At 43.0% G+C, this 16,591-nt stretch overlaps 1 protein-coding gene across 1 annotated transcript in view; it reads right to left on the reverse strand.

Annotated features, from left to right (window-relative positions):
- The window catches only part of DNAH3 (dynein axonemal heavy chain 3), a 110,994-nt gene that overhangs the window by 52,734 nt on the left and 41,669 nt on the right, over window positions 1-16,591 (reverse strand). Inside the window, exons 22-29 of the mRNA XM_061600426.1 lie at window positions 15,893-16,009; window positions 13,108-13,287; window positions 11,804-11,940; window positions 8,930-9,131; window positions 6,680-6,772; window positions 4,356-4,466; window positions 2,142-2,256; window positions 599-797 (exon numbers count right to left, since the gene is read on the reverse strand). Coding sequence (XP_061456410.1) covers window positions 599-797; window positions 2,142-2,256; window positions 4,356-4,466; window positions 6,680-6,772; window positions 8,930-9,131; window positions 11,804-11,940; window positions 13,108-13,287; window positions 15,893-16,009 — 1,154 coding nt within the window. The remainder of the gene's footprint in view (window positions 1-598; window positions 798-2,141; window positions 2,257-4,355; window positions 4,467-6,679; window positions 6,773-8,929; window positions 9,132-11,803; window positions 11,941-13,107; window positions 13,288-15,892; window positions 16,010-16,591) is intronic.

Below are 16,591 nucleotides of genomic sequence, written 5' to 3' on the forward strand. Positions count from 1 at the left end.
GACTAATCACACCTTTTTCAAGCAGTTTTTCTTAAAATAATGAATTTTGGTATGTTATATAAATTAATATATTCATTTTTCTGCACACTTTCCCCTAATATATGCATATTCATAAACATTCTTTGGAATGAAGAACTGCATCGCAAAATTAAGATACATGCGAATTTTAAAGGATGGCGGTGTTTTGGTTCTCAGAAAGTGTGAATTTGATAGACTCAACTTTAAATGTGAACTGAACTGAATTTCTTCCTCATTCCTACCTGCTCCTAACCTATGTTAGAGCAACATCTGTGATGCATTGGAGATATCCCTGGTCCTGAAACCTGATCTCACTTGTTCTTTTTAACATCACGTACCTTCTCTCTGATACCAATTCCTGCATCCCAGCTACCTATTTCTGCTTACTGCCTGCTCTAGGTGGATTCCTAACCTATGCCTTGCTGATATTCTAGTTCTGAACCTGATATTTAAACAAAATACATGAACATTGGAGGATACAGTTTACTTTCATCCCTGGTTCTCCCCTTCCAACTTTTACCAAACCAATGTCCTAAATATGTCATGGAAAGTTTTTCTTTTTAAGGCAGGGTGATTTTACCTATAGCATCGGTCAGTCAGTGGAGTTATCACCAAACGCAGGGAATTGCCCAAGTACTCATAGCCATATCTGGCTTCAGTTGTAATCATTCGGACTATTACTTCTCCCTGTTCCCAGTAATATCTCAGCTGAGAAATCCACTGGAAATCATTCAGATCTGAAATTTTGTCTTCAGCCAGATTTGCAACGACATCACGTGCTGAAGAAATAATGATATTTTATCAGTTTGTGCAATTGATTTGCAATGGAGTGCTATGTTAAGTTAGCAATATCAAGCATTTAATAATATTGCATTCTGTTTGAAGTTCAGATTTCATGCAGAATGACTAATCCTACTATGATTTATTACCCAGTCATTCTAATAAATTAGAAGCCAAGGCAGAATTTAGCCCTTAGTTAATAAACCAGGATCTGACACCATGGTTTATATGCTAGCTTTAGTTAAAACAAAGTTTGTATGACATAGAACTGTGGTTTGATCTCAAATTGCAAGTTATTCTTCTTGCATGGAAAGGGCAAAGAGAGCAGAGCAGCACATGCAAGCCCAAGGCTTACCATAGCTCATTCCCAGTCACCTAAACCACTGTTGTGATAGTTTCATGAATTGGACGTAATGGTATTAACCCACTGAGGTTTAGCACATTTAGGTCCCCTTAATTTCAGTAGAGCTGTTTAAAGCACAAGGTTGATTCTGAAACTGAACTAAGAGAAATGTAAAAGTGCTTAATCTAGCAGAATAATGCCCCCCAGCATTTCTGACTAGCTGGTTGTTTTTAGAGGAATCTAGTAAAAATCTGTCTTTCAAATGAATTTAATTTTAACCTTCATAAATGAAATAGCATAATTTCACATGAGAATTTCAAAACAGAGAAATGGAGAAACACCAGCGATGCAACCCTACACATACAAACCTAGGAGGAAGACCCATTGCCCTTGTATAAAGGACCCTGTGTCCTTCAGCAACAGGTTCATGTTTGCTCCTCTACCAGATGTTTTCAGACATGCAGCTTGATTAATTCTGTCTATTAAGATGGATGCATTGGCCTGGTTTGGATGCAGTACTAAACTATGGATTGGCATTACATGCATGAGCCTTGGACTAATGCACTCTCTCCTTCTCTGGTCCGGCCATAAGGAGGAGACTGGAAGATTCCGGTTCTCCTTTTAACTAGCCACAGTTTGTTGTCACTTGAGAACTTGGACAAACTGTGGTTAGTCTTAGCTATGGCTTAAATAAACCACACTGTGGAGGGTTGCTGAGGTACTCATAGCCACATCCGGCTTCACTTGAAATAATTTGGACCATCACTTCTCCCTGTTCCCAGTAATATCTCAGCTGAGAAATCCTGCAGAAAATGAGCCCCACTTCTCATTCAACTGTGACTCAAATAAGGCTCCACCAGCTCAAAAGGGCTTAAAGTGAGGGAATGATAGGTTGCTTAAGAGAAAGGGTCATAGCTCAGCAGTACAGCATGTGTATGCAGAACATCCCAGGTTCAATTCCTTGTCATCCCTAGGCAGGGATGGGAAACCTGCCATTTACCATGCACATCGATGACTGTGAGGGCCCCCAGAGTCAGCCGGGCCCCACTGGACAGCTTTCCTCTCACCAGTTCAACAATTTCTCCAATCTGTTTGTTGCTTTTCTCCAAAAAAGCCTGTGGCAAAAACAGAGGAGGCTGTTATTACTAATAAATAGGACTTGAAACATAATTCTGAAGTGTATTTCTCCCTTCATTGCAAGCAGTAGTGTAGTGGCAAATTCAGAAGTGCAGAATCCTTTCATGATAGTCACAGCCATAATAATAATAATAATAAATTTTATTTGTTGGTCGCCTATCTGTCCAGGTTAGTGGACACTCTAGGCGACTTACAATAATAGAGACCAGTACATAATACAAAATAAAATACAAGCAAACACAATCATAATCAATTTAAAACCAATTTCTATTTAAAACCTTATAAAATTAATCCTCCCCAATCCCATAGGCCCACCTGAATAGCCAGGTTTTTAAGGCTTGGCGAAAACCCATCAGGGAGGGAGCATGTCGGAGATCAAAAGGAAGGGAATTCCAGAGGGTGGGGGCCACAATCGAAAATGCCCTCTCTCTGGTCCGCACCAGCCTAGCTGTTTTAACCGGTGGGACCGAGAGAAGGTCTTGTGAGGCTGATCTTGTCAGGTGGCATAATTGGTGATTCTGTAGGCGCTCCTTCAGATAGACTGGGCCGAAACCGTATAGGGTTTTAAAGGTCAGCACCAACACCTTGAATTGGGCCCAGTAAACAACTGATAACCAGTGAAGATCTATTAACACTGGCGTGATATGGTCACGGCGACGGCTGTGCTTAATCAAGCGTGCCGCTGCATTCTGTACCAGCTGTAACTTCCGGACCATGTTCAAGGGTAACCCCATGTAGAGCGCATTACAGTAGTCTAAGCGAGAGGAGACCAGGGCATGTATCACCCGTGGGAGCAGATGAACAGGAAGGTAGGGTCGCAGCCTCCATATCAGATGTACCTGATACCAAGCTGCCCGACTCACCGCCGAGACCTGAGCCTCCATGGACAGCCTGGAGTCAAGAATGACCCCGAGGCTGCAGACCTGGTCCTTCAGGGGTAATCTCACCCCATTAAGCATCAGGTCCGTAATACCCAGCCTTCCTCTGTCTCCCACAAGCAACACCTCAGTCTTGTCGGGATTCAGCTTCAGCCTGTTCTCTCCCATCCATCCACTTACGGATTCCAGGCACTTGGACATGGTATCCACAGCCAACTCTGGTGAGGACTTAAATGAGAGATAGAGCTGAGTGTCATCCGCATATTGGTGACACTTCAGCCCAAAACTCCTGATGATGGCCCCCAGCGGTTTCACATAGATGTTAAACAGCATGGGAGAGAGGATAGAGCCCTGTGGCACCCCACAATTAAGACGCCAAGGGTCTGATACCTCATCTCCCAAAGCTACCCGTTGGTGCCTATCTGAGAGATAGGAATGGAACCACTGTAAAACAGTGCCCCCTATTCCTAATCCCCCTAGGCGATCCAACAGGATACCGTGGTCAACGGTATCGAAAGCCGCTGAGAGATCTAGGAGAACGAGGAAGGTATATTCTCCCCTATCCAACGCCCTCCTCATATCACAGCCATGCCCCCTCTCCCCTTTTTTTGCTGCTGGTTCGAGAATGAGATCCTTGGAATGCCTTCTCCTGCAACAACAGATGTTCCTAGGAGCCAATAAGCATGAAAAGGGAGAGTGTTAGCTATTGAAAAGAGTCTTCTCAGTGGCTGACTCACCTCCTTTCACTCTGATTGACTCGAATCAGCACGAAAGGACATGGAAGCATGTTAGAATATTCTTCTCAGTGGCTTAATACACTCCACTTTCAGGCTGATTGGCTTGTAGAATGCTGGAGTCATAGGGGCTCTATTGGGACCCTGCTCCCTAAAAAAGTAAGGGGCTAAGACCCCTCCCCCGAGACTCCAGATGACTACAAGGGATGTGTTCTGTTTATTTATTACTTAAATAACTTTATCCCAGTCTTCAGCCAATAAAGAGCAGCTTATAGATCAATACAAACAAGATGGTTTCCACTCTCAGGCATCTAATCTAAAAAGACACAGCACAAATGGATTAAGTCCTACTAAGAATAAATCCACTGAAATAAATGAACCAACATTAGCCACATCCATTAATTTCACTGGGTCAGTAGCACTAACACTGGATACAACCCAAAGTAATTTGTTTTTTAGTCTTACAGGTAAAGTATTTTCCTTGATGGCTTCTGATACTTCTTTTGTCCAGAAGATTGACGATACGCAGATAACAATTTGTCCAGGCCACTGCAGCACCCACTTATTCCGGGGAACCTTAAAAACACATCAACCAGCATCAGATTGCAAAGGAGAAGTAGGGGTCTGGAATTTTAATATAAAGAGAAAGGTATGGGTGAAATATTTCCAAAAATTCTGATATTTATTTGTATTTTATTTCCTAGTTGCCTAATACCTGCTGTCTGTAGGCAACACGTGTGCGTGCGTGCGTGCATGAGAAAGAGAGAGAGAGAGAGAGAGAGAGAATGACTCATTCAGATCTGCTCAGGGTTCTGTGAAGTATTCAGCCTGTGCCTTCATGATTCAACCAGCATGTCAAAGACACACAGCTCTATTTCTCCTTTTCATCTTCTTCAGGTGAGGCTGTCAATGTGCTGAACCGGTGCCTGGCTGCGACAATGGACTGGATGAGGGCTAATAAACTGAGGCTCAATCCAGACAAGATTGGATTGCTGCTAGTGGGTGGTTCTTCTGACTGGATGGTGGATGTCCAACCTGTCCTGGATAGGGTTGCACTTCCCCTGAAGGAGCAGGTTTGTAGCTTGGGGGTTCTCCTAGAACCATCTCTGTCACTTGAGGCTCAGGTAGCCTTGGTGGTATGGAGTGCCTTCTACCAACTTTGATAGGTGGCTCAGCTATGCCCCTATCTGGACAAGGATAACCTGGCTTCAGTTGTCCATGCTCTGGTAACCTCCAAGTTAGATTACTATAATGCATTCTATGTGGGGCTGCCTTTGAAGATGGTTCAGAAACTGCAGCTTGTGCAAAATGCAGCAGCCAGATTGGTAACAGGGACCAGACGGTCCGAACATATAAAACCAATTCTGGCCCGCTTGCATTGGCTGCCTGTATGTTTCCGAGCTCGATTCAAGGTGCTGGTTTTAACCTATAAAGCCTTACATGGCTTAGAACCACAATACCCAATGGAACGCCTCTCCCAACACAAACCCACCCGTACACTACGCTCAACATCCAAGGCCCTCCTCCGGGTGCCTACTCAGAGGGAAGCTGGGAGTGTGGCAACAAGGGAGAGGGCCTTCTCAGTGGTGGCCCCCAACTTATGGAGTGATTTTGCTGACGAGGTGTGCCTGGCGCCAACACTGTTATCTGTTTGGCGCCAGGACAAGACTTTCCTCTTCTCCCAGGCATTTTAGCATGTGTTTTTAAATTGCTTTTTTAAAATGTGTTTTTAAATTTGTATATTTGTTTTTAATGTTTCTAATAGTTGTAAACTGCCCAGAGACCTTCGGCTATGGGGCAGTATACAAATGTAATAAATAAATAAATAAAGACATAAGGTTGGTGTGTTGTGCAGAGGATGCATGTCATGCTATTTGAAAGACTGGTTCAACAAAAAAGGTTGACTACTGTTAATAGCAACCAAGCGAAATGGTCATGAGAATCCAGTGAATAGCCATAAGTGCATCATCATCATCATCATCATCATCATCAAATTTTCATCCTGCCCTATCTCCCAAAAGGAGCCCAAGGTGGCAAACAAGGGACAAAACATGAAAACATCTTAAAAACAAAACATCTTAAGAAAAACCTTTAAAAACATATTTAAAAGCAATTCCAACACAATCCCAGACTGGGATAAGGTTTCTGCTTAAAAGGCTTGTTGAAACAAGTAGGCACTGAAAAGATAGCACAGATGGCGCCTGCCTAATATTCAAAGGGAAGGAATTCCACAGGGTAGGTGCTGCCACACTAAAGGTCCGTTTCCTATATTGTGCAGAACAAACCTCCTGATAAGATGGTATCTGCAGGAGGCCCTCACCTGCAAAGGGCTGTGATCAACTGGGCATATAAGGAGACTGGCATTTTATGGATTGGCATAGGAAGTCAAATTATCCTTATAAACAAAATCCCTATGTTTCTTATTCACTTTTGAGAAACTTGTCCTTTAAAATATGGCTGTTATCAATGGACCATGTAAGCTGGTGTACTTGCATTTGAACCAGTGTAGTGTAGTGGTTAGAGTGATGGACTACGACCTTGGAAACCCAGGTTCAAATCCCCACTTGGCCATGAAGTTCTCAGCCTAACCTACCTCACAGGATTGTTATGAGGACAAAATGAAGAGCAGGAGAACCATGTATGCCACCTTGAGTTCCTTGGAGGAAATGTGGGATATATATGCAATAAACAAATTAATAAATAAAGATCATCTACTTTAGCTCAATTGTGTTCATGAGACTTAAGATATCTTAAGTGCAAATGTGTCACTGCAAAGCATTGCTTATTACCTCATCATATCCTGCAATCCCCCTTTCTATGACTTTTTGGATACTGGCTAACATCATTTCTTCTACTTGAGACAGCCATTTCTCAACCATGCCCTTAAAAAAAAAAGATAACTGTGAAAATGAAGAATCTCTCGACATCAAAATATACAGCGGTTGAAAGTGAACTTTCGCAATGAGCACGTTTAGACACTGGAGAGAAATCATGTCAGTAGTTCATTTGAAGGAGCTGACACAGAAAAGCATACATACGTTGTTAATACGATTTTAATTGGAAATGCCCTCCGCTTCCAGAGTGGAGTGTTTTAGCAGCACTCAGTCTTTGCTTTTCTGAAGCAAGCTGGAAGTGGAATAGCAACTCTCCTTCCATACATTGTACTCAAATGAGCAGTCCCTCTTTCCCAGCCCTAAATGTTGTGGGGGGGAGAAATTTTCCTCTGCCCTCACTGTGGTCTTGATCCTGATTGGGGATGCAAAACAAATGGAAATGGAAGGGCTAATATCAGTGGAGACTGGTGGCTCTGATGTCAGCGGGGCAGTGAATCCGCTCTGGATTTTAGTTGGAACTTTAAAGGAAGCTGTCCAAGGTGCTGAAAACTTTTAGCACTTTTAAAGTTCAGACCAAACCCCGGAGCGCATTCACTGCCCCACTGATATCAGGGCCACCAGTCTCTACTGGTGAATGTAAATGAATTCATTCCTAGAGAGGATGGGGAGACCACAGAGATTGCAAATGCCTAAAGTGACCTATGCAGGACATAACAGAGAATGCTGTTTGTTGAAAAGCTGCAGGACAACAGTGGTATGGCTCAACTGCAGCTGGGGAGATTGCATGGCTCTTCTGTCATTATTTTTTTTTTAAATGCCAGATTTGCTGAAAGGTCAAGCAGGGAAAACCTGGGAGAAAAAGGATTTCATGACAAAGTTATAGAGATGCCCCATAAAAAGTGAGTGAGCAAAATATGGCTATTCTATAGTAAGCATCTAGTGTGGAAACATTAGACAAAATCTTTGCTGAGAACAAATCTATATGTCTTTAAATAGTGTAATGAATTTACCAATGGTTTTCCTAGTCATAAATTGCTTATGTAATATTATTCTGTTGTTGTTGTTTTTTTTACACATTATAAGTTATATGTCAGCTTCCAGCCCGGTCAGGGCTCTAGGGGAAAAGTGACCTCATCTGAGAAAGAGGAGTGGGACTCTGCAGCTAACCTAGAGCTTGGAAAAGTTACTTTTTTGAAATAAAACTCCCAGCAGCCCAATCCAGTGGCCATGCTGGCTGGGGCTGATGGGAGTTGTAGTTCAAAAAAGTAACTTTTCCAAGCTCTGTGACCCCCACACACTACACTTGGATTCCGGCCTTAGTCTCTTCCCCTTCATCCTCCCCCGCCCCCCAGGTGCAGAGCTGGCATCAGTCCTGGCAATAAATCCAGAACCAGTGGATGAGTGCTTGCCTGGCAGCCAGAGATCTTCACTGCCAAGGGTTTACTCAGGAGGAGGAAGAGGCCAGTCAACGACCAGGTGTGCACTGGGACACAGCATATGGCCTGGAATGGGGAGGAGCAGCTTGAGAGGATCTCTCAATCTCTCCTGGCCCTTTCCTGGGATAACAGTTCCCTGCTGTGCTCCCATAAGCAGCTTCTGTTTGGGTTTAGGGGTGGGTGAATCTGTCAGTTTTGGTTTCTCTCCGTTTCTTATTTTTCCAGTCTTAAGTTCACTTCTCCAAGTTCCAAAATTCTTTTTTTAAAAAGTTGTCATGAAAGCCTATCAGCATTTTAGTGCAGATTTTTGATAATATGCACATGTTTATATGGTGTTTTGCCTAGTATGTACATATCTGCAAGCAATTTTCCTTCATATAATACATATTTTCACTTATATGTGCATTTCTTCGTACACATTCCATACACATTTTTGTACACATTACATGTTGGAGAACTACCCTGCAAAATTCAGAGAAGGGCAAATTTCAAAGGATGACTGCATTGCAGTTTGCCTATTGTTTCATGAAGTGCCAGTTAGGGAGATTTGTCATAATAAATGCAAACTTAATAGAGTTTCTCCCCCAATCCTAGCTCTGGTTTGCCCTGCTACCAAGTACAGAGAATGGATGATGGACAAAATTACTGCTTTTCACTGTCATCTAAAAATTAGAAGATTCAATTCAGTTTGAGAGGGCATTTCCCAAAAAGCATATGGTTATGACCAAACTATCAAATAAAAAAAGAGAAAATTCTATGCAACAATTACTTTGGCGTGTGCTGGGTAGATTTTCTTTATAAAAGGAACAACTTCCTTTTCTGAACTGATCATGCCTATAATTTCCATGTCGTCCGTAAACTCTAGTTTTGCAATTCCCTCAAAGCACTTCTTCAAGTGTGGCTGTACTCGGAGAGGATCTTTGGTTTCAGACAAAATCTCCAGCAACTCATCATTAGAAAGGAAGAAGAATCTGTTCAAAATAGGTTTTTTAATGCACACACATTAATTTTCATGTCAGAAGTCAGAATGGGGAAAGGGATTCAGTGGCCATCATTTTATAGACCCTTGACCCTTCATGGAGAGGGGCCACAGCCCAGTGGCAGAGCAGGTATGTTGCATGGCAGTGGAACCTCAGCTCAATCATCAGCCACTGCAGTCAAAAGAGTGTCACATAGCAGATCAGGAGTGGAGAACCTTTTTCAACCTGAAAGCCACATGCCCTTCTGCGCAATCTTCCAGGGGCCACGTGGCAGTGGTGAATGGGACCAGAGGCGAAAGTGGGCAAAGGAACAAATGCAGATATTACCTTTGGACAGTAGGCTAGTTTCTACCCAACTCACACACTCCTTTCTGTTCCTCCATCCAGACAAGCAAGAGGCATGATCAGAGTTCAAGGACATATTCCAGCCAGGCAAAAACACTCAAGGAGGGTGTAGTGCAGGGCTAGTAAGGGGTGTGGCTTGGAAGGGCGCACTGCCTGGGGAGAGACCCAAGGCCAAATCACAGGGAGGCTTGGAAGAGTACATTCATCCCCCAGGCCTGAGGTTCCCCCTCCCAATAGGAGATGCTGCAACAGCCTTTCTCCTCCTGAGACCCTGCAAGGCAGCTGTCAGTTACAGTGGCCCATGCTAAGCTAGAGGGACCCGTCACCTGACTCAGTACAAAGCATTTAATATGTTCATATGAAGATTCTTGTTTAGCAGAGGGGCCATAGCTCAGTGGGGCAGAGCACATGCTTTGCACACAGAAGGCCCCAGGTTCAGCCTCTAGCTTCTCACTGAAAAAAATCTTAGGCGGCTGGAAAAGAGCTGCCAAAGATCCTGCAAAGCCCCCACCAGTCAGAGCAAAAGCACTGCACTAGATGAACAAAGTGACTCATCTTCTGACTTGATACAAGGCAGCTTCCTGGGTTCATACTAGAATCTAGAAGACTGCTTACATGTGTGGACTTTTTTCACAGCTAATGTTCTTGCAGACAAAGGGCTAACTCGCATTTTTCCACCAAGGAGACAATGTCTCCAAACGATTTTCCATGATCAGATCCCCAAGGTCTTTGGTGGGATTTGCACAAGCACAAAAACAGAACACTGCCTTTCAAATAAATGAATTCTGATTTCAGAAAATTCACATTCCTAGGAATATTGACACAGAATTCTCTCTCTGCACCATTCCTACAATACATATGTTATTTTAGTTACAAATAAAGAAAAAAAATGTGAATGCTCCCAATATTATTTTTATTATGCCCACACACACACTTTTAACAAGAACAGCCGCTTATTGTTATTATTATTATTGATAGGTGCTTACTGTGCAACAGTTGAAGACACCCAGTGCCTTGTGCACGCCATGAACCTGACAGGTGTCACTTTTGACAACTGCCGTGAAAAATCTCACCTTTCATTTTTTTAAAAAAAGCCTCAACTCTCTAGCCCTTAAGGCTATGTGGTGATAAGCTTAACAAAGGTAAAAGTAGTGTCTTACTAAAACTCAAAGTAAAAAGGTAAAGGTGTCCCGCACTTATAGTGCGAGTCATTTCCGACTCTTAGGGTGACGTCTTGCGACGTTTACTAGGCAGACCGTATATATGGGGTGGGATAGCCAGTTTCTTCCCCGGCCTTTCTTTACCCCCCAGCATATGCCGGGTACTCATTTTACCAACCACGGATGGATGGAAGGCTGAGTGGACCTTGACCCCTTTTACCGGAGATTCGACTTCCTCCTTCCGTTGGAATCGAACTCCGGCTGTGAGCAGTGCTTCGGCTGCGGTACCGCCACTTACCACTCTGCGCCACGGAGGGTCTAAACTCAAAGTAGTGTCTTACTAAAACTCAAACATCAGAGATGAGCCAAGCACCACCTCTTGATTTTTATGACAGCTGTTTGTTCCCTAACGTCTTTCTTCAGCCAAGTTTAACACCACTACTCAGAAGGACATGTTACAATGTTTGATGCTTTTTATGTTCGAGGGGGAAAGGGCAGCTAAGGGAGGAACATGACCAAAGCTTTTAAAATTACATATGGCATAGAAGAGGGTCAAAAGAAGTTCTCTCTCTCTCTCTCTCTCTCTCTCTCTCTCTCTCTCTCTCTCCTATCTCTCTCTCTCTCTGTCTCATAGTGCTAGCAACAGGGTCGTTCAATGAAGCTGATTTATCAGAGACTTGTGACAGAAAAAAGGACGTACCTTTTTACACCTCAGCACTTAGTTAAACTATGGAATTCACTCCCACAGTATATGGTGATGGCCAACAACTTAGTTTTAAAAGGGGAATTAGACATATTCAGGGAGAATAAGGCCATCAGTGGTTACTAGACATGGTGGCTACATGCTGTGTCCCAGATCAGTGGCACCAGCCTCTGAATACCTGTTGCTGGGGAAGAACAGCAGGAGAGAACTATTGCCTTCATGTCTTGCTTGTGGGCGTCTCAAAAAGGCATCAGTTAGCTACTGTAGGATGCTGGCCTAGACAGACCTTTGGTTTGATCCATCAAGACACTTCTTACGTAAATCTGGTTAGTTTGTCTAATACAGTAGGTGGTCCCTGTGCAAGGAATTGTATTCCATGTATCACGTACCATCACAAAACAAATGTCTTAATAAACAGTCATTTCTTTCACATTTGGACTTGTTAATGAGCCTACCTTGGAAAAAATAACCGTTTCTTTTCCAAATAAGTATTCAAGCCCTTCTGTATATCTTCCAAAAGTATATTTGCTTCCCGAAGTCTGTCCAACATCTTTGGCTGTTCAGTGGCCATCAGGACTCTGGTGTCTTTTACCTTTAAAAAAAAAATACTAAAAAAGCTGTGGCTCCATTTTTGTTTCGTAAAAACACAGATGCTGAATACATTACATTAGACTGGCATCACATCTGGTTTGCTTATTTGTTTATGGGATTTTAAAAAACACTTTTAAAGAACTTTTGTTTAAGCAGGATATACACAGAACAGTCAATCCCAATCATAAAAGTGTGAAATAAATCCAGCAGAAATCCAACTTAAATCAAACATTAATGAGCAGTGTGAGGAAAGGTGGGGAAACAGGGACCCCCTCTGGCCGCAGCCAGGTGTGCCTAGTTCATATAGTTACTAAACACCATGGTGTAGGTCAGGACAGGGAGCTGAAGTCATCATACAAGACACTTCCTGCTACCAAATAGCTGCTCATCAGCACAAAGGAACACACTGGGCAAGAAGTAAACATAAGGCAAAGTGCTGAGTTCTGGCTCAAGGGATGTCCCTTTCAGGTTCTCTGCTCCACAGCCATGGAGGTGAGGCCTAAGAAGGGTAATCAGGGCCTGATAGACAGAGATGGGAAGCCTCTGGCCCTCCCGATGTTGCAGGACTCCAACTCCTATTATCCTTGATCAGTGGTCAGGCTGGCTAGGGTTGATTGGAGTTGGAGTCCAATAACATCAGAAAAACACAGGCACATCCCTGGTATACAGCATCATTTGCAGCTAGGACCTGGTTAGAACAAGTTCATTGCATTCAGTGATCTGTCCATGGTTCTGCAAGATTTGTAACTGACCATCTTGGTTCTCCCGCATTTTGGACCTGTTTTGGCTGCCTGTCTCCGCCTGCAGTCCAGTATCTTACTCTTTGAACCTGGTTCCTGCTATTGCTCCTGCCTGCTGGCTGGGCCCCATATTTCTGTGGGCTCTGTGACCTCAGAACAAGACAGTCCCCAGGGTGAAGCAGACTGCCTGACATGTCACTAGCCATGTCAAGGCTTACTGAAGCTACCCTATGAGATGTACCAGACAGAGCAGCAATGATTCAGAGTAAACATTGCAGCAGACCAGGGATTTGAACCCAGGCATCCCCAGTCTCGGTGTAACACGAGTACTGCTACACCACACAGACGCTAATGCTGTGTAAGAAGAACTGGCCGGGGTGGATAGGCAGGGGATCCCAAGTGCAACTGTATGTAATATGAGTACTTACTGCTTGCACCATGATGTCCTTCCAGTAAGTGTCCACTATTCCAAACTTTCTACCCTCCTCTGGCATTTGAGCAATGATGTCTTCAGAGCTGAAGATGGGTTCCAGGTAAAGCCATGTTGCCTGGCATTTTAACCAGTTGTCTAAAATCTCCTGCATCAGAACAAGCTTCTCTTCCCACCTCTGTAAAGAGATTGTTTCAATATGCCAGTCTCTGAGGGCCTATCTTGAATTCTTACTCAACAGACTAGAGACAATGTTAAACAAAGAGAGTTGTGACCAACTAAGTCCTATTCAGAGTGGACTCACTGAAATTAATTGACTCAAGTTAGTCATGTCCATTAATTTCAGTGAGTCTACTCTGAGCAGGACTAGCACTGGACACCACCCAAAGTTTGCTACACCATGTTCTGTGCATGCAGAAGAATAACCCAATGCTTCATTTTTCTTCTTTCATCCACCCATCCTGTTGCATCAGCATACTTACAAAACCAACCCAGAAGCTGTGTTCATCTTCTTTGTGTGCCCCCTCCATGGGAAGCTCGGTGGGTGGCAACACAAGAACAGGCCTTTTCAGTGGTGGGCCCCCCAGCGGTGGAATGCTCTTCCCAGGAAGGCACGTCTGGCACCTTCTCGATCCATCTTTAGTCATCAAACAAAGACCGTCCTTTTCGCTCAGGCCTTTGGTATGCTGTCTTAGTCCTTTTTGTTTGTGTTTTAAATCTTGTATACTGTATGTTTTAAAATTCATTTTATAGTGGGTGTTCTTTAAATGTGTTGTAAGTTGCCTAAAGACCACTAAGTATGAGGCAACTAACAAATTAAATAAATAATAATAATAAAAAATAAAAACTGCACACAATCCTACCCTTCTAAGCCTGATTAAGCACCGGTTCACAGGCTTCTTTTTTACAGATCGCTTGAAAATGGCGGCAGCGGGGGGGTCCACTTCCTAAACTTGTTTTGTTCTATAAAATATAAAACTCCTGCTTTAGGGTTTGATGCTGCTGGTATCGTTGAATTGTCATTTGCTCTTTGTTGTCCATTTAAATTTCCATGATGGGCTATTATACTAAATAATGGATGGCAGGTGGCCATGTGCAAGAGGGCCTTTTCAGCTGTGGCCCCTCCCACGTGTGGAATGACCTCCCCAGAGAAGTCCGGCAGGCACCTACCTATGTTAATGTCTTTCCAGCACCAGGCAAAGACATTTTTATTTTTCCTAGTCACTAATTTTTAATTTATGTGGTGGTTTAATACTGCTTTGTATGTATGATTTACCAGCTGCTGTGAAGTTGTGTTCCTCTGTTCTCTGTTTTCAATGTGGACTTTATTAGTAGTATTGATTAGACTTGTTAGCTACTTTTTACACAACAAAAGGTCTCTGAGTCATACACATTCTAAAAATCATAAACATATGTTTTTAAAAAATACACTATAATAAAACCATATGCAGTTCATTAAAAAAACCTTTTAACTATAATTGTGTTTTATTTTCTGCATATTATTGCAATTATTTTAACTTGATCTTGTAAGATGCTGAGAAAACAGACAACCTCTGTCATGACAGTATGCATAAAATTCATCAGACAATTTTATATTATCATCTGGTTAGCTGCCTTGGGAATCCCAGATATTAAGAGGCGGGATGGAAATATTTTAAATTTAATTAAATTAATAAATAAAAATTAACGCACACTGCTGCCCCACACCTCTCACTGCTTGGTTTGGTATTTTTAGTCTGTTTGGGGTGGTTTAAGTAAATGGTCTGGACAGCTACCTGCTTCCCCCCCCAAAAAAAATCACTTCATGCTAGATATGAAGGGTAAACCAATTCCCAGAATAACTCTGAGAGCTGTCCAAACTTTTCATAAATAGTAATGCCATATTTGTTATTTGTGTTCTGCCCATTCTATTCACACACAGGGTGAAGCTCAGCAGGACAACAAGGAACAAAGAGAGAAAGTTTTTAAGGGCTGGGAAGCATAAAGGTATGCCTCCCCACCCCATCATCAAATATTGAAAGGAAATGCATACTCTTTGGACTCTTGGTTGAAGTAACCCTTTTGAAAACGCATGATTTTGCACTCCTCCTTTCAACAGGGAGGTACTTTGGGAGGCCTTAAATTCATCCACTCAAGCATGTAAATCACATTCAGCAGAGAGGAAAATCACCAAAAATAATCTTGAAAAATCATATGGATTTCATAAACACCAAAAGGCTACAGATGGGTTCTGTAATGCAGACACTAGATCACAGGCTTAGGCTGCAATCCTTATCATGTCTACTCAGAAGTAAGTCCCACTGAATGCAATGGCTTACTCCCAGGTAAGTGGAGTTAGGGTTACAGCCTTATGCACCAACTAGAAGAATTTTAAAAATGTGTTGACCACATATCAGAGAACAATACAGAATTATGTTTTCTACTAAGAGATCCTATTACTAGGCTTGTTTGGGATGTTGCTGATTTGAACAAGCGCAGTGTGATGCATCAGATCAGGGATGGGGAACCTGTGGCACTCCAGATGTTGCTGAACTAAACTACCATCCTTCCTGACTATTGGCTATGACGTGAGTTCTAGTTCAGCAGCATTGGAGGGCCATGGGTTCCCCATCCCTGCATTAGAGGGACCAATGCCCTGACTGTATAATGAGTCTTCCTGTTCCATTTCCCCCACAAACAAGCTGCTTTTCTTGCAATATGTCAGAGTTGGAAATTAGGGCATTCTTATGCTAATGTGTTGCATGGAAACACAGAGAAGCACAGACAACCCTGTTTCTCCTTACCCGACATTCAGTCTCTATCGGTTTGATGAATGGAGAACCGCACATGGTCTGGGTCTTGACAATGTGATCGTCAAGCAAAAGCTGGATGTCATCGATTGCTGACAGAATGCTGGTGTCCTGCAAAGAAGCCAAACTCATTTGAAGCCCCACTCCATGCCTCTTAAACCTATATTATTGTTCCATATACAAGTCAACATTATATTATTCCATATACAAATGGAAGTTATATGGTCTATTTGATGCAATTATTATTCCATATACAAGTGGGCCCCGTAACAAAATGTTGGTCCTGGTCAGATTTTTGACTACTCCACTGCCTCTCCTCTAGTCCTAGTTCATATTTCAGCCAATATTAAGGTTCCCACAGCCTCTTGATACTTCCCTCCTGTGCATGAGTGATGCCATTTTGCCATTTTGTTCTACCTCCACTGTCGGAGGCAGTGTGCCTTTGAATGCCGGTTGCTGGGAATCACAAGTGGGAAGAGCACTGTTGCACTCAGGTCCTGCTTAGAAACATAGGAATCTGCCTCATGCTAGGCCAGACCATTGATCCATCTAGGTCAATCTACACCAAGTAGCAGCAGCTCTCCAGGGTTTCAGACAGGGATCTCTCCCAGCCCTACCTGGAGATGCCTGGGATTGAACCTGATCCAACTGCAAGGATCTTCTTAGGTCCTTATGGCCATATATACAATGGCA

The sequence above is a fragment of the Rhineura floridana genome, chromosome 17, assembly GCF_030035675.1.
Source record: "Rhineura floridana isolate rRhiFlo1 chromosome 17, rRhiFlo1.hap2, whole genome shotgun sequence".
Classification (NCBI taxonomy): domain Eukaryota; kingdom Metazoa; phylum Chordata; class Lepidosauria; order Squamata; family Rhineuridae; genus Rhineura; species Rhineura floridana.